The sequence below is a fragment of the Saccopteryx leptura genome, chromosome X, assembly GCF_036850995.1.
Source record: "Saccopteryx leptura isolate mSacLep1 chromosome X, mSacLep1_pri_phased_curated, whole genome shotgun sequence".
In the NCBI taxonomy this organism is placed as follows: domain Eukaryota; kingdom Metazoa; phylum Chordata; class Mammalia; order Chiroptera; family Emballonuridae; genus Saccopteryx; species Saccopteryx leptura.
Window position 1 is genome coordinate 8,159,628 of NC_089516.1, and position 21,460 is coordinate 8,181,087.

At 39.1% G+C, this 21,460-nt stretch overlaps 2 protein-coding genes across 4 annotated transcripts in view; one reads left to right on the top strand and one right to left on the bottom strand.

Moving 5' to 3' along the window:
- The window catches only part of FANCB (FA complementation group B), a 31,697-nt gene extending 19,460 nt beyond the window's left edge, over positions 1–12,237 (bottom strand). The window contains exons 1-2 of the mRNA XM_066356441.1: positions 12,136–12,237; positions 2,978–3,989 (exon numbers count right to left, since the gene is read on the bottom strand). Coding sequence (XP_066212538.1) covers positions 2,978–3,919 — 942 coding nt within the window. The 5' untranslated portion in view covers positions 3,920–3,989; positions 12,136–12,237. The remainder of the gene's footprint in view (positions 1–2,977; positions 3,990–12,135) is intronic.
- Positions 12,238–12,542: 305 nt separating this feature from the next.
- The window catches only part of MOSPD2 (motile sperm domain containing 2), a 42,688-nt gene continuing 33,770 nt past the window's right edge, over positions 12,543–21,460 (top strand). For 2 of the 3 annotated variants that reach the window (XM_066356491.1, XM_066356492.1), the window contains exons 1-2: positions 12,543–12,661; positions 12,824–12,893. In XM_066356491.1, the coding sequence (XP_066212588.1) occupies positions 12,653–12,661; positions 12,824–12,893 (79 nt within the window). In that variant the 5' untranslated portion in view covers positions 12,543–12,652. The remainder of the gene's footprint in view (positions 12,662–12,823; positions 12,894–21,460) is intronic. The other variant, XM_066356493.1, reaches the window with a different exon arrangement.

A 21,460-nucleotide genomic window follows, 5' to 3' on the forward strand; every position in this document is an offset into this window, starting at 1 on the left:
ATTTTTAAAAAGCACAGCCTCCCTGAGAAGGCAGCCTGAGTGGTATGGCAGCCAGGGCTTGGGTAAGTCCTTTGTATTTAATTCTCCCCTCCCCGAGGCGGAATGAAATCAATTTCATAAAGACCAAAAAAGGGTTCACAAAAATGAAATACTTCCCTTAAGACTACTAAGGGGCTCTCTTGGGATTCAAACCCAGATTAAGCTGTTCTTTCATCACCCTGACCCCAACAAGGAGTCCAGGCTACACCAGATGTTTCCCAGCACCGTCTCTTGAAAGAAAAAGCAGTAGAAAAAGACAGATGTTACCTTCCAAACACCTTCAAATTAAAATAAAAAAGTACAATGTGCTTTTAAAAGACTACTTTCACTTTATGAATTTGACTCCAAAGGCAAGGGAAGTGAAGGCAAAGATAAATGAATGGGACTACATCAGACTAAGGAGTTTTTGCTCAGCAAGAGAAACTGACAACAAAACAGACAGCCAACTAAATGGGAAATGATATTTTCAAACAACAGCTCAGATAAGGGCCTAATATCCAAAATATACAAAGAACTCATAAAACTCAACAACAAACAATCCAATAAAAAAATGGGAAGAGGACATGAACAGACACTTCTCCCAGGAAGAAATACAAATGGCCAACAGATATATGAAAAGATGCTCATCTTCATTAGCTATTAGAGAAATGCAAATCAAAACTGCAATGAGATACCACCTCACACCTGTTAGATTAGCTATTATTAACAAGACAGGTAATAGCAAATGTTGGAGAGGCTGTGGAGAAAAAGGAACCCTCATTCACTGTTGGTGGGAATGTAAAGTAGTACAACCACTATGGCAGAAAAGTATGGTGGTTCCTCAAAAAGCTGAAAATAGAACTACCTTATGACCCAGCAATCCCTCTACTGGGTATATACCCCCAAAACTCAGAAACATTGGTACGTAAAGACACACGCAGCCCCATGTTCATTGCAGCATTGTTCACAGTGGCCAAGACATGGAAACAACCAAAAAGCCCTTCAATAGAAGACTGGATAAAGAAGATGTGGCACATATACACTATGGAATACTACTCAGCCATAAGACATGATGACATCGGGTCATTTACAACAACATGGATAGACCTTGATAACATTATACGGAGTGAAATAAGTAAATCAGAAAAAACTAAGAACTGCATTATTCCATATGTAGGTGGGACATAAAAATGAGACTAAGAGACATGGACAAGAGTGTGGTGGTTATGGGAGAGGTGAGAGAGGGCGGGGGTGGTGGGAGGGGAGGGGCACAAAGAAAACCAGATAGAAGGTGACGGAAGACAATTTGATTTTGGGTGAGGGGTATGCAACATAATTAAATGTCAAAATAACCTGGAGATGTTTTCTCTGAACATATGTACACTGATTTATTAATGTCACTCCATTAAAATTAATAAAAAATAAATTTAAAAAAAGACTGCTTTCAAAAATAAACAGGATAGCTTTCTAATTATTTTCCTTTTAAGAATTTAAGTCCTCTATCTGTAACAAAGGTGGAATATGGTTATATAATCCCTGTTAACATAAAGGAATTTACAAGGCAAAGCCTGATAAAACACAATTTCAATCGGACATTTCTACATACACAACGTAACAATTAACATAAAAAATGCCTCTTGAACTTTCTAAATAACTTTTGTCCTAATGAAACTATACCTAGATTTTCAATCTCTCCTGCCCACTCAATAGAGGAGATCTTAAAGGACACAGTATTAATTTTGTCTGGCTGGGAAGAAGTATAGGACGTTCCGACATGTTTCCACAAAATTAAAGGGCCATCAAAGACCCTCATGTCATCCTTCAACTCATAGTCTACTGTAAAACTGAAACACTTTTCAAATTTATTGTTACTGTGAAGAAATAGTAGGAAATATTTGAAAACATTATTTTTGCTCTTGCATTCTATCATAATAGAAGGGAAGTTCAATCCAGTTCTGTAATCTGACACACATTTGCAACACAAAATTTTTAAATAGGCATTTTCTTCCTTTATGCTAAAGAATCCAGTGTACTTCTGAACAAAATGCATTTGTTTCTCTGTCAAATACCATTCTTCTGGCAGGTCATGTGGGCATTTCTGAGCAATACTGAGCAATATTCCCTATCAAGGTGATAATCTTGTGACAGAACTTTTAATTGCACTTATAATGAAATGGGTAGGGCACACAAAGTAAGGAACGATCTGCTTTGTCCAAAATAGCACAAAAACTTCAAAAGTTGTATCATGACAGAAATGTGTGCTTAATTTAGAATAGCATTGTCCAAGAGAAATACATAATATATATTAGTATACATTACACAGGGATGGGCAAAAGTAGGTTTACAGTTGAGTTTATTCTTGCATTATTATTTATTAATTATTATATTATTTACCATATAATAGATGTGAGTTTCATAATATAACATCATAAAATTCTCTGTGCAAGATTTTAGAAAATTAACACTTATCGCTCTTCTCTATGGAAGTTATTTGTCTCTTAAGGATGACGACACATTTCAAGGAATTCCTTTAGATTTCAATTTGTTTTAATAGATAATGACCAGCTTTTAAAAAGTTCAACTGATTTGAGTTTTCTAAGACTTATGAAGTCAGATCACTTATAAATTTATTCTAAGTAAAAAATAAACATCCAATTATCACAATAATAAAAACTAGTCATATTAAAAAATAAATTAATATGTAATCGGTGGTTATATATTTATCTATTTTCAAACAACTGAAAGGTTTTATGACTCAAGATGGCAAGGCATAACCTTTATCGGGTAGTATCCAGATCACTCTAAGAAAAAAGAGTAATGCAACATACATGATTTTCTTTTAAGAGCAGCACTGAAAATTGATTTGGATAAGATTCCAGGATGAACGTTATGAAGTGTAAGGATGCTTCCTAGGTCTAAGACTGTAGCAATTGAATGATTATGAGAATAAGTACTGTACCTCAAAGTTCTTTTCCCAAACAGCACAAGCACTGGACCTAAAGGATACAATGAAAAGGGGGCCTTCACTTGAATCCATAAGTTGAACTGCACAAGGATCTCCAGATGGAAGCTGGCACACACTTTTAGGACTCCCATTCTGGAATGAAATCAGCTGATTCTTCTGAGTAAGGGCAATCAGAGACATTCTGAGCTGGTTGTTGACAAGCTCAGCTGTGCACACATGCAGGCAAGTTATCACACTGCTGTAAGCGGGAGGGATAATGTATGTGTCACTTAAAACTTCTTCACTTTCAAGGACGTACGCACAAAATGTGGTATTGCGAAATGCATAATCTGATTTTGAAGACTTTAGGGTGCCTTCCTCCTCAGATAAATGGCATGTCTTTTGTCCTAATAAAACTATACCTAGATTTTCAATCTCTCCTGCCCACTCAATAGAGGAGAACTTAAAGGACACAGTATTAATTTTGTCTGTCTGGGAAGAAGTATAGGACGTTCCGACATGTTTCCACAAAATTAAAGGGCCATCAAAGACCCTCATGTCATCCTTCAATTCATAGTCTACTGTAAAACTGAAACACTTTTCAAATTTATTGTTACTGTGAAGAAATAGTAGGAAATATTTGAAAACATTATTTTTGCTCTTGCATTCTATCATAATAGAAGGGAAGTTCAATCCAGTTCTGTAATCTGACACACATTTGCAACACAAAATTTTTAAATAGGCATTTTCTTCCTTTATGCTAAAGAATCCAGTGGACTTCTGAACAAATGCATTTGTTTCTCTGTCAAATACCATTCTTCTGGCATGTAATGTAGGTATTTCTGCAGGCCCTTTATCTGCAAAATTTCCTTTAGACAGTTGAAAAACAAGGACTTCCCCATTATAACAAAGGAGTTTTTCTTGATCATTAGATGACATTGCTTGGTTGCTTGTCATTCCACAATATCAAGTCTTTGTGTTGGTCCGATTTTCTAATACAAACTGGTTGCATTTGATGCTTTTAAACCTAAAAATGAAATGAGAGAAACTGCCATGAAGTCAACACAGTTGAAGAGAAAACACTTTTTTGTTAGAGAACTATTTTATCTTTGTTGGAGAACTATTCATTTTATTAAGTTAACATTTTAAAGCTTTTTATGCTACCTTAATGTCACACTGAGCAAAATACACATCCCTACTGTTACTTCTGTGCAGCCCTAACACAGCTGGCCAAGAATGCAAATAACCACATTCACAAACACAATAATAGAATGTGTTAAGAGCAACTATTAAAAGCTGTAGGGCTCTATTAAGTAGCTACAGGTATTCTTTCTGCTTCAGGGAATTTGTTAAGGGTTCCCTCCATCTCTCTTTCAAACCTACTGACCTAATCTGGTTTACCCACTTCCTTTATTTTTATTTAACAGAGACAGAGAGATAGTCAGAGAGAGGGACAGACAGGGACAGACAGACAGAAAGGGAGAGAAATGAGAAGCATCAATTCTTTGTTGTGGCACCTTAGGTGTTCACTGATTGCTGTCTCATAGGTATGTGTCTTGACCGGGGGGCTGCAGCAGAGTGAGTGACCCCTTGCTTAAGTCAGCGACATTGGGCTCAAGGCAGCGACCATGGGGTCATGTCTATGATCCTAAACTCAGGCCAGCGACCCCACGCTCAAGCTGGTAAGCCCATGATTAAGCCGTATGAGCCCTCGCTCAAGCTGGCAACCTTGGGGTCTCGAACCTGGGTCCTCCACTTCCCAGTCCAATGCTCTATCCACTGCACCACCGCCTAGTCAGGCCCCACTTCCTTTACAATGACAATTCACTCTCAGTCAGCAATTCAAATTAGACTGTTCCTAAAGCCCAGGCACTTGGGTCCCTGCCTCCCTGAGGAACAAGCTCATACAGACTCTATGACCAAAATGAAACCCCAGAAAGAAACAGAGGATACTAAAACATGGCTTTAAAAAGATCTCCTTAGGAGTAATACACAGAAATAAATCTGAACTCTTACTTTGCAAAAACAATGCAGTTTTTAGACCAAAGTCACTACTCTTATACAAAGTGGAAAAAATAGAGGATTAGTAATATTATAGTGGACATAAGAATTAAATAACTATCAATTATTCATACTCATTATATAGCAGGTACAATACATACATTATTTCATTTAATACTTACAACTTTTCCTTTCAAGTATTGTTATCATCCCACCTTTTAAATGAGAAAACTGATTTTAATAAAGGTCAGAAAATGTTCCCAGGTTACAAGGTTAATCAGCAATGGCACTACCTTCGGAAGAGTGGCCCTCTAATCCCAGAATTTACACTCATGACCACCACAGTGTCCTGGCATGCATTCCCTTACTCTAAACACCAATTATACGAAAAGGCAACTTGAGAGAATGAACAAAGTAGAACAAAGAACAAAGGAACACCTCCCACACTGAACATACATATAAGAAAAAATGTTGATCTCCCCTTATTTAGTGGCTCTATTTGCTGAATCACTCCTTTAACAGTTGCTGAATGCTTAGCTCAAGCTAAGCAGAAATGTATGAGGTTAGAGAACCAGGTGAATGCTGGGCCTGCCTTTTACTAGATTCATGACTTAGGGCAAGTTACTTAACCCCTTTGTGCCTCAAGTCCACATCTATATAATGGAGTAGAGTAACTATATCTACCTCGCAAAGTACTGGAATCAGCTAATATAACCCACTTGAAATAGAATCCGGCACACAGAAAGTGCTCAATAAAGGTTAGCTCCTATCGCTACCGTCTTCATCATGGTCAGCTCTGGTTTATATAGTACCTAACCTTAGAAACACCAGAAAAACAGTTGCATACTTTAAAACTTTGTGAATACTCAAAGATCCCTCTCCACTATAAATTACTAATTCATACTCTCTTTCCCCTTACCTATGGATCATTTATATCAAGGAATTCAATTATTTCAAAAATAAATGAAAACAAGGTCAGTCACAAGTAAATAATGTTGTTTTCGTCTGTTGGATGAGAAGCAAACTCCAAAGGCTTAGGTTTTGGTCATTATAAATATCTACCAACAGTCCAACTAGAAAAAAGCATCACTGAACCATAATCTACAAGTTTAATGTAGCCTGTATTTTAGAGAAATGACTGATTTAGAGATTCTACTTAAAAACAGACTAGTTAGCATCTACTTTCAAATCTTATTGTCTCATTTCCAAATATATCACTTGTGGTTTTAAAACATATTCACAAATTCTTTGAAACGCCTTTCATTGAAAAATGCCATTTAATTATCTCGTTGAGTGAGGGCTGGTCCTTATGACTCCCTTTTAGCCAACAGAATGTGGCAGAAGTGACAGCGTGTAACTTCCCAGACTGGGTTATAGAGCACTATGGTTTCCCAGTCAACCTCTTCCTTGGATAGCCTGCACTGGGAAAGCCACCTGCCACATCACTGACACACTCAGGACACCCTGTGGAGATGTGCACGCGAAAGGAATTACGGCTTCCTGCTGATGGGCAGCGAGGGACTGAAGACTTTTGCCAACAGCCCTGCGACCAAGCCTTCTTGGGGTCAGACCTTCCAGTTCCAGTCAAGCCTTTAGTTAACTCAGCCCCTTGGAGAGACCTTGAGCCAGAACCATCCAGCTGAGCTGCTACCAAAGTCCCGATTCTCAGAAATTTTAAGATCATAAATGTTTGTGGCTTTAAGCTGTTAAATCTGGAACTAATTTGTTGTGCGGCAGCAGACAAATACATTACTTTATGGCTTTTTTATTAAATCGATGACATTGTTTTTGTGAATTTCATGAAACCTAGGACCTGAAGAAACTGGAGATATTGTATTGTAACACAAACCAGCAGAGGTAACTGGCTTATTGGTGTTGTTAGGCAATTAATGTCAAAGATATGGGACAAAGTAGTTTCAGCTTCCATAGTAAAAACTACAGGCAAGTAAATCTAACGTGTGGTTTTACTTATGAAACTAACTTCACTATAAAGTAAATATAAAGCATTTTAATGCTAGTTATAATACACCAAAATGTATGGAGAATAATTTCTGTATTTCAAATTTCCCACAGACATGTCAGGTCTCTTAGATTTCCAAAATAGGAAAAGCATAAAATGACATATTCAGAGTTAAAGATCTAAGAACACACTGTCTTTTACTACCTACTCAAATATTTTTCCAGATTTCTTAATAATGCCAAAAACAACCAAAAATAACTTCTGTACAGAAAAGGAATTTGTTATTTTAATATTAAATGTCACAAGCATTAATCATCCCAGCTCTGACTCACTAACATCCGACTGTGACAGGAGTCAAGACAATCTGATAGCTAAAAGGTCAGTATAATCTCACTTTACAGTATTGTTGCACTCTGACAAAGTTATGACTTAGGAAAATCAGGCCCCTAAGATTCTGGCCTTTTAACATTAAAAAGATATATATCACCAAGTGCCTTAACTTAGAAACCTCCACCTTCAAACCCTGTTGCAACTGCCACTATGACAGCCCAGGATTTCATCTCTCACTTTGGCTGAGGTAAAAACACCTTAGTTGGTCCTCCTTACTAGTCTCTCCCCTTTCCAATATACAAATTTATTTGTGCTATCTCAGTTATTGTTCTAAAACACAAACTTTATCTCGTAACTGCCTTCTAATTTAAAAGCCTTGCATGCACACCCACACCCTTCTCGATAGATCCATGATCCTTGAATTACTACCTGGAAAGACAGATGCTAAACATTGTGTATTGAACATATGAATGATATAGAGATAAAATGTTGAAAACCACTGTTATAAAGTTTAGTGTGGTTTTCAAAGCCCTACTATAACCCTAACCCAACATTCTTTCAGCATGAGCTCTAAGCAAAAAGCAAACTTACCCTCATGGGCTTAGATTCTTAATAGATTTAAAAACATAAATGACTATATAAAAGGTCATTATTTTTTATTTTTAAATACTATTACAAAAAAAAAGACACATATTTTCTGTTACTTACATGGGCCACCAGAAGCTACTAATATATTAAGGTATTTATAAAGATAATTTTTTCCCTCAAACTTTCTATAATCTTAAGGCTTATTAAATTCATATATATGTGTATATTTTATTTTATATTAATGCAATATCTGTTTTAAAAGTAAAAGCTCTTATCGTATGGTCATAAAATGAACCTTTAAACCTATGGAATAAGTGGTAATTTTTTTTTAGATAGAAATAATCCAGAAACAAGTGAAACTAAGGTTCAATATAGAGGTTCCTAAACCAAATAAACAAGCCCTGATTAGTCAATCACTGATTATCAGAACATTAGGCTTACTATTCCAGCCTGTTGGTCATTTGACTTTTTACTTAAAACTGTTTTTAAAAGGCTAAAGAAAAACAGTGGTAGCGCAATCCGGTTAAATGTTACCTCCTGCTGCAACTATTAGGAGGTGGAGGGGGATTTGGAAACAAATGATTTATAAAATAGTATATAATTATTATGAGCTTTTCCTGTCCTGTATTACCTTACACCAAAGTTGACTGTGTATATTTTATACATAAAACGTGAGTATACTAGAAAAACAATACATATTATGTAAATATAATAGGTTGGCAACAAATTATCATCTTTCTATTCTCTTCTCCACCAGCCTCCCAAACAAATATACCATGTTGCCTTTAAAGACTATTAAGTTCATTTGGGCACTGTGAAGTTCAGAACTCTTTAAGTTACTACTGGTCTGATTCAGGCCGATCAGAAAACAGCAGAACTATACTATCTGCAGATGAAATGTAAGACTCTAAGAATTGCACCTAATCATTGTTAGACTGCTCGAGGAACAAACAAGGCCTGAGTTTTATAAGAAATTTATTCATGAATCTGCGAACAGACAGGCTGAGTCCTAAAATGACATCATCCCCGAGTGTCTGGGGATTCAAGCCTTTATGGGGCTAGTGAAGGAGGTTAGCCTTGAAGGGGAACCCTGGGTGGGGTGATGGTTGATCACTAAGCAACAGAATACAGTGTGTCCGTAAAGTCATGGTGCACTTTTGACCGGTCACAGGAAAGTAACAAAAGACGATAGAAATGTGAAGTCTGCACCAAATAAAAGGAAAACTCTCCCAGTTTCATACTTATTCAGTGCAGTTCGATGTGGGCTCACGCATAGATTTTTTAGGGCTCCTTAGGTAGCTATCCCGTATAGCCTCTACAGACTCATCACTGACTGATGGCCTACCAGAACGGGGTTTCTCCACCAAACTGCTGGTTTCCTTCAACTGCTTATTCCACCTAGTAATGTTATTCCTATGTGGTGGCGGTTCGTTATAAAGGCACCGATATTCACGTTGCAGTTTGGTCATGGATTTGAATTTAGCGAGCCACAGAACACACTGAACTTTCCTCTGTACCATCCACATCTCGACTGGTATGGCCGTGGGCTGCTCCGCTGTATACACGGTGTTACGTCATCATCTGCGCATGCGCACGTGCTGCCACATCATCCTACAGAAACTGGGAGGGTTTTCCTTTTATTTGGTGCAGATTTCACATTTCTATTGTCTTTCCTGTGACCGGTTAAAAGTGCACCATGACTTTACAGACACAATGTAGATATTTTAAGTGATAGGCGGAGAGCTACAGGAACTGCCCTGGAGCCAGATCACAAAGTTTCTCCTGGCTAATTGAGGTTTCCACAAGGGGCCCTGGACCGGAACCTAACAATCCTATTAAACATAATCTTATGACCATAATACTGATAGAGGTCCTTTTTTCAACATATAGGACATTGTTACCTAAGGCAATTACCTTGGCTGTATAGCACAGGTCTACTGCTAAAGCTTTTTTCTACCTGGATGACTAGAAGTCATTTGTTGACGCCTCCCAGAATCAGTCTCCCTTTTCCCTTTCCCAACAATACGGGGTGGACCTGAAATGCAGGTGAATATGGGGAATGGTTGTTAGGAAAGATTAGTTAAGGAAGGTTTTCTATGGCATATTATGGACTTCTAATTTTCTGTAAGCAATGATAAACCACTGCAAGCCTTCTTTAAAACAGAAATCACAGTATAATGCTCCTGAATTATAAAGATCCTAGTGACAGTGTTGAAGACAAGGTGAGCTGAGATTATAGGCAGAGTCATCAATTAGAAAATAATTATGACCCTGGCCGGTTGGCTCAGTGAATAGTGTCGGCCCAGCATGCAAACGTCCTGGGTTCAAACCCCAGTCATCGCCCACATGAGAAGCGACCATCTGCTTCACTTTCCCTCCCTCTCCCCCTTCTTTCTCTCTTCTCTTCTGGTAGCCAGCGGCTTGACTGATCAAACGTAGGCCCTGGGCACTGATGATAGCTCAGTTGATCCGAGCCTCTACCTCAAGCACTAAGGATAGCTCAGTTGATTCAAGCACTGGCCCAGTTGATTCATAGCTCATTTGATTCAAGCACAAACAGGGGTTGCCAGGTAGATGTCAGTCAGGGCATACGTGGGAGTATCTCTATCCCCCTTTCCCTCAATTAAAAAATAAAATAATAATAAATTTAAAAAAATAAATTATTAGAGTACTTAATTAAAGGGAGAGGTGACTTTGGAAGGCAATATGGCAATTAATAGAAACGCATATATACAGCAATGTAATTTCTAGACAAGAATCAAGAGAAATGATCCTGCATAATTCACAAAGACATTGCTGTAGAATGTTCACTATGCTATTATGTGTGATATGAAAAATAGTAAAAACTTCAATGAACACCAATAATAGAATGAATGAATACAGATGGAAATGAATTAGATCTATGCATATCACCATGGCTAGATTACAAAAATAAAACGAGAAAAATTACGTTGCAGAAAAATGTATATGGCAGTACATTATTTATCTAAATCAGAACACATAAAACAGCATTATGTATATTCTGTTTACCTACAAGGGCTATATTCCAAGTGCTTTCTCTGTACCAGGTATTGATAGACTTTGGAGCCACTCATTTATTCCTTACAACATCCTTATGCCATAGGCACTATTACTACATTTTACAGATGGGAAAACTGAGGCATGGAGTTTTAGGATCTTCTCAAAGGCCTACAGGAAGTGACAGAGTCAGTATTCAAATCCAGGCAGCCTGGTAAAAAAAAAAAAAAAAAAAAAAAAAAAAAGAAAGAAAGATAAGAAAAAGAAAAAAGAAGCAAAGCTGTAAAGATAATGCCACATTCCGAATGTTCATTCTGGAGAAAGAGAAATGGGGCCAGAGGAAGACCTCAGCTATACAGACACGCAAGACAGACACTGTGGGTTCAGTTTCAGACCAGCACACGAAAGCGAGTCACCATCTTCTGCTGGTGCAGGGTCTTGCCTTCAATTTGTAAAAATGCAACAGATGTGAAGCACAATAAAGCAAAGTGCAATAAAATCAGGTGTGCCTATACATAAAATATTAAGAATGTATCCCAATAATTTTTAAATAATGTATTCCTTTTTCCCTATAAAATGTAAACAAAGTAAGTCTGGGTGAAAGATGCTCAAGTGTCATTCATGGTTGACTATGGATGGTGGGAACATGCGGGCAATTCTCATCCTGTGTTTGGTTTCCAGTATCATTCAATTTTTTAAAAAGGCAGTATCACTGAATGTGAAACGATTTCCTTTCGATTTTTTAAGCAACAACCATAAAATCTGTTCCAGTAAGTTAGGAATCAATCTTTCTCAACTTTGGCCCTTACTGATATTTTGCACTGGATACCTTGTAGAAGCACCCTTGGCTTCTCCACACCTTATAGCAGTGGCAGGTCCCCTCCTAGATGTGACAACAAACAATGTCTCCAAACATTTCCAAATGTACCCTAGGCGCAAAAATTGCCCTTCGGAATGAGTACAATTACGTTGATACATTGTAACACGTTTTACATCTAACTTTAGAAAACTGTCTTAAAGATTTCAAAGATATAGTCCTTGTTAAGTATCTCACACTCCACGTGGGCAAGCTGTTGCAGGGGTAAGGAAAGTTTCAAGTGAAATATCCCCGAATACAGCAAACATTTAAAATCTAGTTATCATCCCACTGGACGGACACAGGCCCCGGGACGCCCGCTTCCTCTCTGCTCTCCCGCCAACGACGGGACAGGGACGCCACCCCAGCCCCGCCACCCCCTCCAGGAAGGCTGAGTAAGGGCGCCCACGCCGGCTGTACCTCGGTGCGCCAGGCCCGCGTGCTAGAGTAGGCAAGTTACAGAGACTCCAGGGGGAAACCGTCCGCAGATGCTAAACCTCCCGCGCGCGCGCTGCATCCTGGGAGGGCTGGCCGGCAGGTTGCCCAGAGAGGCCGAGTGGGCGGGGCCTCCAAGCACATTGTAACTGTGCAAGTGAACGGTAGGCGGAGCTTACTCGGGCGGAGCTCCGCGGGGGAAGCACCTTCGATCCGAGACTGGCAGGGGTGGGCCCGCAGTGCAGGGGACGCTGGGGGCGGGGCGCGGACGAGAAGCGAATGGTAAGCCGGGGTTAGGACCTGGTCCTGCCTCCAGATCCAGGCGGCCGTATTGGATTGGGCAGCGCGGCGACACCTCCGCCCGCCTTCCGGTGTCACGCGACCGCCTCCGCCTCCCGCTCTTCCCTCTCTACCACCCGGCCGGCCAGGCGGGTGAGAAGGTAGTGGGACCGCAGCAGAAGAAGTGGGGACGGTGACTGGCATCACGTTTACGCCCGCGACCATGGCCGAGGTGAGAAACTGATCACACCGCAGCGCTGCCGGTCGCCTCCTCGGACCCGGAATCCTGCTCTGGTCCGGGGTGGGGGTGGATGCTCTCAGGTGCAGGTGGGCTGCGCAGAGGGGAAGCGGGACGGTGCGCGTGGGGTCTAAGAATCTCCCGTCTCCCTTTCAGTCTCACGCCCAGAATAAAGCCAAGCTCATCTCTGAGACCCGACGGAGGTTCGAAGCCGAGTATGTGACAGGTGGGTACCGCGTTCTCAGTGCTGAGACAGGTATGCACTGAGCGTCCCCAACTTTGCAGGAGTGTGTCTGGGTGTCTCTGTGGCAAGCATTAGGGACCATTTCGACCCTCCCGGGGACGGTGCCGGGAGCGTTTCCAAGGTCTTCTTCTCCGTACCGTGGCACGCACACTCCAGTCGGGCAGGCGATGCGTCCAGTTCTTGCTAAAGGGTTAATGTAAGTTAGAAATCAGTGTTTCTAGCATCTCGAACTTATAAAACTTGCAGGGTACTTTCCAGGCTGCAGTCCATGATTCCTCTGCTGGCATTTCACCAGCAGCTATCGGAAAATGACCCTGGAAACGGCCATAATACTATTCACGTGTACTTAATAGGTGGTCCAAATTCTTTAGATGTTTTGACTAATTCCACATGGTGCAACCCAGCATGCTACCCGCTGAATAAGCCTTCCAGTGCTGGAACACATTCTTATCTTTTCATCTCACACTGTATCTAGCAAAGTACCTGACTGTCCAGAATTGATTTATCACTTGAACATTCTATGTCCAGATGTCAAATACTTGAGTTGTCCAGTATTTAACTGATGATATAATTAATCGTTGTGATTTTTAAAAACATGCAGGATAATTTATTATGAATATGGTATAAATATTCTAATCCTGATCCTGCCACTTGATAGCTTACTTGTCTTTTCTGAACCCATTTAATAGCTTTATTGTCTTTTCTGTTCCCATTGCTGTGAAATGCAAATAATAAGGATTAAATGAAAAAGCATACATCAGACTAAACTGACGAGCATGGGGTTAGCATATACAGTAGTCTCTCAATGAATATTTTGCCTGGGTTGTCATTTTGGTGACTGTGAAAAGAGCTAACCTTGCACATCTTGATTTGAGTGCTAAGTAGAGGTTCCCTGCAACTTCATACTGCCCTAGATTATGTCATTTGATAACCTAGAACAAATAAGGAAATCTGTTCCCAAAAAAACCTGGTCAGTAAATCTTTTCATCCCTCCCTATCAATTTTCTTCACTTCCTAAACTTTGTACCAAAGAGTTGCAAAAGAGCTTGGTTCACTTTTAGTCCAGACATCTCATTTCTCATAGTATAGCTGGTTCCAGTAACGAAAGGACTCTAAAATGTCATTCTGTAGAAATGTGACTCTTCCAGCTACGTGCTTTATATCTTAAGAAGTAATGCACGAGGCCCCACTTTCAATCCCCGGCACCTCCACCAAAGAGAAGAAAAAAAGAAGTAACCCACAGCTTGACCTCATGAGCTAGTGTCCCCCCAGTAGTCATTTACTTCTGCCCAAGAGAGGAAGCAGAATATAGTCATAGAAATGGAGCAGTAGACAAGATCTCAAAAGTCATCCTGTTCCAATCTTTTTTTTTATGAAGAAAGTAAGGTTAGAGAGATTAATTTACTTGCTAAAAATGTAGTGGCTAGGCTGGAGCTGGTGTTCAGGTCTTCTGAATTTCACTGTAGCCCCATCCTGTAGAATCACACACATCATGTCACTCCCCAGCTTGAAACCCTTTTAGTACCTTCCTACTTTGTTTAGAATAAAAATCCTAATTCTTTGGTCTACAGTGCAAGGCTGTGCATGCAGCAGTTCTTGCCCACCCTCCATCCTCTATTCCTACTCTCTCCCTGCTTAGTACAGGTTCACCACTGCCTGCAGTGGGAAGTGTAGGATACATTGCAATCCGGTACATGTGCACACACAAAACTGAAGCAAAAGTTTGTTAAAGAATGCTTATTCTGAAAACCTTTGACTTCCTGATGCAATGACCCACAAAATTATCACAACCTACAAGCGTGACCCATGAAAAGCATGACCAGTCACACTGCCTCTGTTATGTTCTTCAAACAAATTGAATCTGTTTCCAGCTGACGACTTTCCCACCGCTCTGTGCCTGGAAGGTTCTTGCCCAGGTAGCATATGCATGGCTAGGTCCTTCTTTCCTAACTTGGTTTATTATATCTTGGTTTAATTCTTGTCTCTCTTGGTTTCAATGTATCTGAGAGGCCTTTAATGATTATTAAATAACCTCCCTGTCTTGTTTGTTTTGTCTCCTTTACAGGTCTTGCCATAACCTGTAATTATCTCATTCATTTGTTTACTTGCTTATTGTTCATTTCCTCCAATAGACTGTATATAGGTCGGGGGCAAACTGAACACTGAGGGCAAGATCAGACTCACCTCTGTATACCTAGGCCAGTTCTCAACACATACTCATTGAATGAATGAATATAGCAATGCTTAAATCTATACATAGGGAGGCTAGTCCAAGTCAGTATGAAGAGCTGTCCTAACCAACTTCCCTCCCCCACTGAAATCTGGCAAAGAGCAGCCCTCACAATATGTCTGAGGAAGACAGCGTTATTTCTAAGTAAAGCCCTGTGCAGCATTAAATATAGGATGGTTTTGTCCTTAAATACACTCAGTGGGGTATGTGTGAACACACACGGGTGGGTTATCTGCACAGCCTTGGTAAATATTAATTTAGTTAATTTAAAGACCTGCATGGAAAAGGAGAACAAAATCCTCTAAAGACTTTCTCCCCTTAAGGTTTCAGTTATTTCCTGAAATATAGCATCAAGTTGTAGGAAAGTGAATAAAAAGAGTAGATTGAGGGAGGTATTTTATTCTGTTTTTTCTATAAAAAGTGTTTTTGATTTGCCTGTGTTCTCCCTTTCAAATTTACTTTGCAGAAAGTAACTCAGGTTTTTAGAACATCCACTTTCCTTTTTCTTTAAACATCATTTTACCTTTTTCCTAATTTTTATTTATATTTTTATTTATTTTTATTATTTTGAGAGAGAGAGAGGAAGAAAGAGACAGAAACTTTGACTTGTTTTACTTCTTTATGCATTCCTTCATCGATTCTTGTATGTGCCCTGACTGGGGATCGAACCTGTAACCTTGAGGTATCTAGTCGACATTCTAACCAACTGAGCTACCCGGCCAGGGCTCATTTCACCCCTTCTATTGTCATTTTCAGAAGAGACTTAAGGCACCCTTAAGCAAATTCAATGTTGTTCCTAAAGGAAAATACTATATGCGACTACTGTATATCACTTTAAGCACAGGCTGTACTTCAGAAACTCTTTGGAGGTAGATTCTCGGAATTCTGAGCACCTTTTTATTTCCATAGAAATTAAGTTATCAATTACTGATAGATTTGTAGCTGGCAAAAAGAATAAGATACAAGACCATTATTGTTTTATTATTAATGATCTTTTTTTCTCATTGTTTCTTTGAGAAATTCCATGTGGAGTCTCAAATGAGTAACATTTCCTGTTTTCTCTTCCTTCTTGTGGGCAAAGCAAGAGACCTAATGCCTTGTGACAATAACTTACTCAGTTCCTCAAATACTCAGTGTGTGCTTAATTCTGGAAAACAGTGGGTCAATATTAGAGAAAGAGCTGAAGAAGGATGAAGCCCATTCCTGAACTACTAGAATCTCGTAGGAGCATTAAAAAGGAGCATTGAAATCTTTTTTAAAAATGTAGGAAGAGTGCTACAATCATTTCTGTGAGAGTCAAACGCAAGGAAGAATTACAGCTGGTTGGGGTGGCTGAGTTAGCAGAGTTAGGCAAATTTCACAGAAAGATGGTGTTTCTCGTGGACTTTGGAAGATGGTGGCACAGGGCCAGTGGAGAATGTGACCCAGGCGGATCCAGTGGTGTGAGCTAACAGACCGAATGGGCAGGTGTGGGGACATGTTCAGGGAGCCAGAGGCGGTGTACTTTGAAGAGCCCAGGGAGGGCAGGCCCACACGGCTCGGAAGAGTGGCGCGGTAGTGTAGAGGGCCCTGGGCACCCACGCAGTGCCTTTACGCGTTAGTGAGTTTCCAGAGCTGTTGAGGGGCTTGTCAGCTATGTTATTTCACGTGTGTTTTCTGAGTTTTCAAGTATATGAATTCATTTCAATGAACTTGGATGAGGAATGTCTGAGGAATCCCCCATCAGCTCATCATGCAGAGATAACTGCACTGTTTCCTGTCTTTTTTTTTTCTATACATTAAAAAAAAGTTTGAAAACCATTCTGTATGTAATTTTATATTGCATTTTTTACTGACATGATCTTATTTCCCCATATTTATGAAGCAACATCTTATGTTGCCATTTATATTCAGTTCTATAAATAAAAAATAATTATTCTTTATCGTAAATAGTCCCTTTTTGGACATTTCGCTTCCAGTTCTTTGTTAATACACTTTTTTTTTAAAGATTTTATTTATTCATTATAGAGAGGAGAGATAGAGAGAGAAAGAGAGAGAGAGAAGGGGGGGAGGAGTAGGAAGCATCAACTCCCATATGTGCCTAGACACCAGGTAAGCCCAGGGTTTTGAACCAACCGGCAACCTCAGCGTTTCCAGGTTGACGCTCTATCCACTGCACCATCACAGGTCAGGCAAATAATACACTTTTTTATACAGTAGTTCATATTATTTTCGTAAGACTCTTGTCTCAAAGTAGAATTACTGGTTTTCGTAGTGTGGTTTTAAGACACTTTATTTCACATGTATTAAACTTTCCTCTATAGAAGTTACACCAAGATTCATTCCCATCAGGCCATGAAAAAAGTGTTTCTCCATAACCTAACCCATGCCATCATTTCTTCACTGATGGTTCTGTTTTTCTTTGTGTTTGATTACTAGTGAATTAAACTTCTTTTCATATGTTTACATCCATCTGTGATTTAACTGCTTTTACTACTATGGCTTTATCATTGGTTTGGGGTTCTGTCTGTGTCACTTTCACATTTTCATTTTTTGAATGTATTCAAAATTACCCATTCCTGTGTGGTTTCTTCCATCGCTGTTTAATCATTTTCTGTCACCCAGTAACTTTCTGGTCCTTTCCTTTTTGTTTTGTCTTGCTTTATTACTGTTTTTTTAAGTTTTGAAATATATTTACAAAATGTACAAAGCATGAATAAAGTAAACACTCATGTACTCACCACTCAGCTGAAGAAATAAGTCTTCCCGTGTGCCCCTCCCTGCTCAGCCCCAGCAGCCGTGTGTCCTGCCCTCGATCTTACCCATTCTCTCGCTTTTCATTAGCTTTACCACCTGTAATGTATTCCTCCCCACTTCTTTCTTAAGTTGACTTATTGTTAAACTTTAAATAAAAGCTGAATATATTTTTCTATGGCCCGCTTTTGAAGAGTCATCATTTCGTCTACTATAACCCTACTGTCACATCCCTTTTTATAGCTGTGCATTAGTTCAGGGAATGAATGTAGCTGTTAATGGATTTGGATTATTTCTGAGCTTTGCTTTTAAGTACAATGCTGTTGTGAACATTCTTAGGCTTATGTGGTGCTTAGACTTTGTCTAAGGCAGTGGTTCTCAAAGTTGGTGCAGGAACCATAATTCTCTGAGACCATTTCAGAGTGTTTGAGAGGTCAAAACTATATTATTTTCACAATAACTTGAAAACATCATTGACCTTTTTCGTTGTTCTCTCACAAGCAGACTGTACTGTTCCCCAAAGGTTACATGGTGTGTAATGATGTCATTGTTCTGACCGTGACAGAATAAGTGCTTGTGTGTTCTTATGTGCAAAATTTTTCTCAATTTTAATACCTAATATATAACTACCAATAAATATAGCCCATATAAACAAAAAAGGTATTTGGGGTCCTCAGTTATTTTTAACAGTGTAAAAGGGGGCCAGAGACAAAGAAAGTTTGAGAACTGCTCTAGCGTTTGTACCCAACAGTGAAGTAGGTGGTTCATATGCTGTGCACACATCACCTTTACTGGGTAATGCTCATCTACTGTACTTCACAGAGGAATGAACCGGTTTTCATTTTAACCAGTAGTATTTGAGTGGCCTTGTTTTCACACACCCTAAAATTTTGCATTGTTAGTTTTTTGTTTTTTTCTTTTTTTGCCCATCTGATGAGGATGTTGGCACATCTCCCTGTGGTTTTAATTTGCATTTCTTTGAGTAATAGTCACATTGAGCATTTCTTTGTAACTCTATGGGCCATTTAGTTTCTGCTTCTGTGAAAATAATTTCTTCAGGCTTTTCTGGTCGCTTTGTTCCTCCGTGTAAATTAGAGGATCGGCTTGTTTCTGGGAACACAGATTTTGTTGGGATTTTGAGTAGAATTATGTTAAATTAGAAGGTCAGTTGTGCAAGACTTGACACGGTTATAGTTGAGTCTTTCAATCCAAGAACCTGGTATAATCTTTCTATCTGCTAAAGTCTTGTTGAAAGATTTATAATCTTCTCCATAAAGGTAAACCCATTTTTTTATTTATTCCCAGAAAGTTTATATATTTATTTTAATTTTTGAAAATACTTTTTTTATTTTTGTTGTTTAAATAGCATCCTCTAAGAATTTTATAAAGTTTTTATTTTTTTTATTTATTTTTTATTTATTTTTTTTACAGAGAGAGAGAGAGAGAGAGAGTCAGAGGGATAGACAGGGACAGACAGACAGGAATGGAGACAGATGAGAAGCATCAATCATTAGTTTTTCATTGCACGTTGCGACTTAGTTGTTCATTGATTGCTTTCTCATATGTGCCTTGACTGTGGGCCTTCAGCAGATCGAGTAACCCCTTGCTCAAGCCAGCGACCCTGGGTCCAAGCTGGTGAGTTTTTGCTCAAGCCAGATGAGCCTGTGCTCAAGCTGGTGACCTCGGGGTCTCGAACCTGGGTCCTTCCACATCCCAGTCCAACGCTCTATCCACTGCGCCACCGCCTGGTCAGGCTAAGAATTTATTTTTTAAATGATTGTTGCTGGTTTATAGAAAGTGCATTTGACTTGTTTACATTAATATTGAATTCAGGATCCTTATTAACTTATGTTAATCTTTATAATTTATCTCTAGATTAGTTTGAGATTTATGCCTAGACAGTAATATCACCTTGAAATAATGACAGTTTTCTTTCTAACTTTCCAATTTTTACATCAGAATAAAAGTAAAATGCTTTTACTTTACAGTGGCTGGAACCTTTCATGTTGACTAAAAAGTGAAAAAAAGCCTACTTGTCTCATTCTTGATCTTAGAAAGATAGCCTCACCTGACCAGGTGGTGGGGCAGTGGATAGAGCATTGGACTGGGACGTGAAGGACCCAGCTTTGAAACCCCTATGTCGCTGGCTTGATGGCCAGCTCATCTGGATTGAGCGCGAGCTCATCTGGATTGAGCGCGGGCTCATCTGGATTGAGCGCGGGCTCACCATCTTGAGCGTGGGGTGGCTGGCTTGAGCGTGGGATCATAGACATGACCCCATGGTCACTGGCTTGAGGCCAAAGGTCATTGGCTTGAGCAAGGGGTCACTCACTCTGCTGGAGCCCCCAAGTCAAGGCACATATGAGAAAGCAATCAATGAACAACTAAGGTGCCACAATGAAGAATTGATGCTTCTTATCTCTCTCCGTTCCTATCTGTCTCTATCTGTCTCTCTCTCTCTCTCTCTCTGTTTCTGTCAAAAAATAAATAAATAAAAAATAAAGATAGCCCCAAACATGTCACCATAAAGTATGGTCTCTGTAGAGATCTTTTATCAAAATGTTTCCTTCTATTCCTGGTTTGCTAGTTTGAATTTTTATTTGTTGTTTAGTTCCCATCATGACTGATGGTTGAATTTTACTAAATGCATTTTGTTCATCTATTGAACATATTAATTGCATCTGATGAGATGTTCACTTGATGTTTTTCTTTTAATAGTATTGTACATTGTGTTAACTCAGGTTTTTAAAATATATTGGTTGATTCAGTTAACTAATATTTTATTAGGACTTTTGAATCTGTATTCATAAATTGGCCTGTAATTTTCCTTTCTTATATTTCTTTGTTTTTGACATCAAGATTATGCAGTTTTCATGAGATTGGAGGCAAACATTACAAAAACATGTATTGTTCAGAAGAATAGAAATATTAACTGTAGATTTTGTTAAGTAAGTGTGAATATTTAAAATTAGGGTAACCACTAAGAGACAGAATTAAATATTTAATTTCCCAGTCAGTGGAATCTTGAAAGGGGGAATGAAGAAAACATAATCTCTCTGGTGAGAAGCTGGAAAGGAGGAAACGTAGCCGAGTAACTAGAAAACACAGAGTGAAGCAGCAGAAATAATCCAACTTTATCTATAGTTACCACAAATATATACTTGTTATCTGAATAGAGTTTTTAAATCTTAATTGCATGCTGCCTATAATAGCCTAAGTGGTCAGCAAACTCATTAGTCTACAGAGCCCAATATCAACTGTGCAACAATTGAAATTTCTTTTGAGAGCCAAAATTTTTAAACTTAAACTATATAGGTAGGTATATTCCTTATCAAGGTAGCGTCCGCACGTGGTATTTTGTGGAAGAGCCACACTCAAGGAGCCAAAGAGCCACAGTTTGCCTACCAGGGGTAACCTAAAATTATGTCGAAATGTTGAAAAGGCAGAGATGGAGAAAGATGTATAACACAAATATTAACCGAAGTTATCCTGTGTAATCTGTACTTTCATTAGACAAAATATTTCTTAGGGTGAAAAGCAATACATATAAAAAGGGATACTACTAGTAACAAAAGGAAGCCTAAAA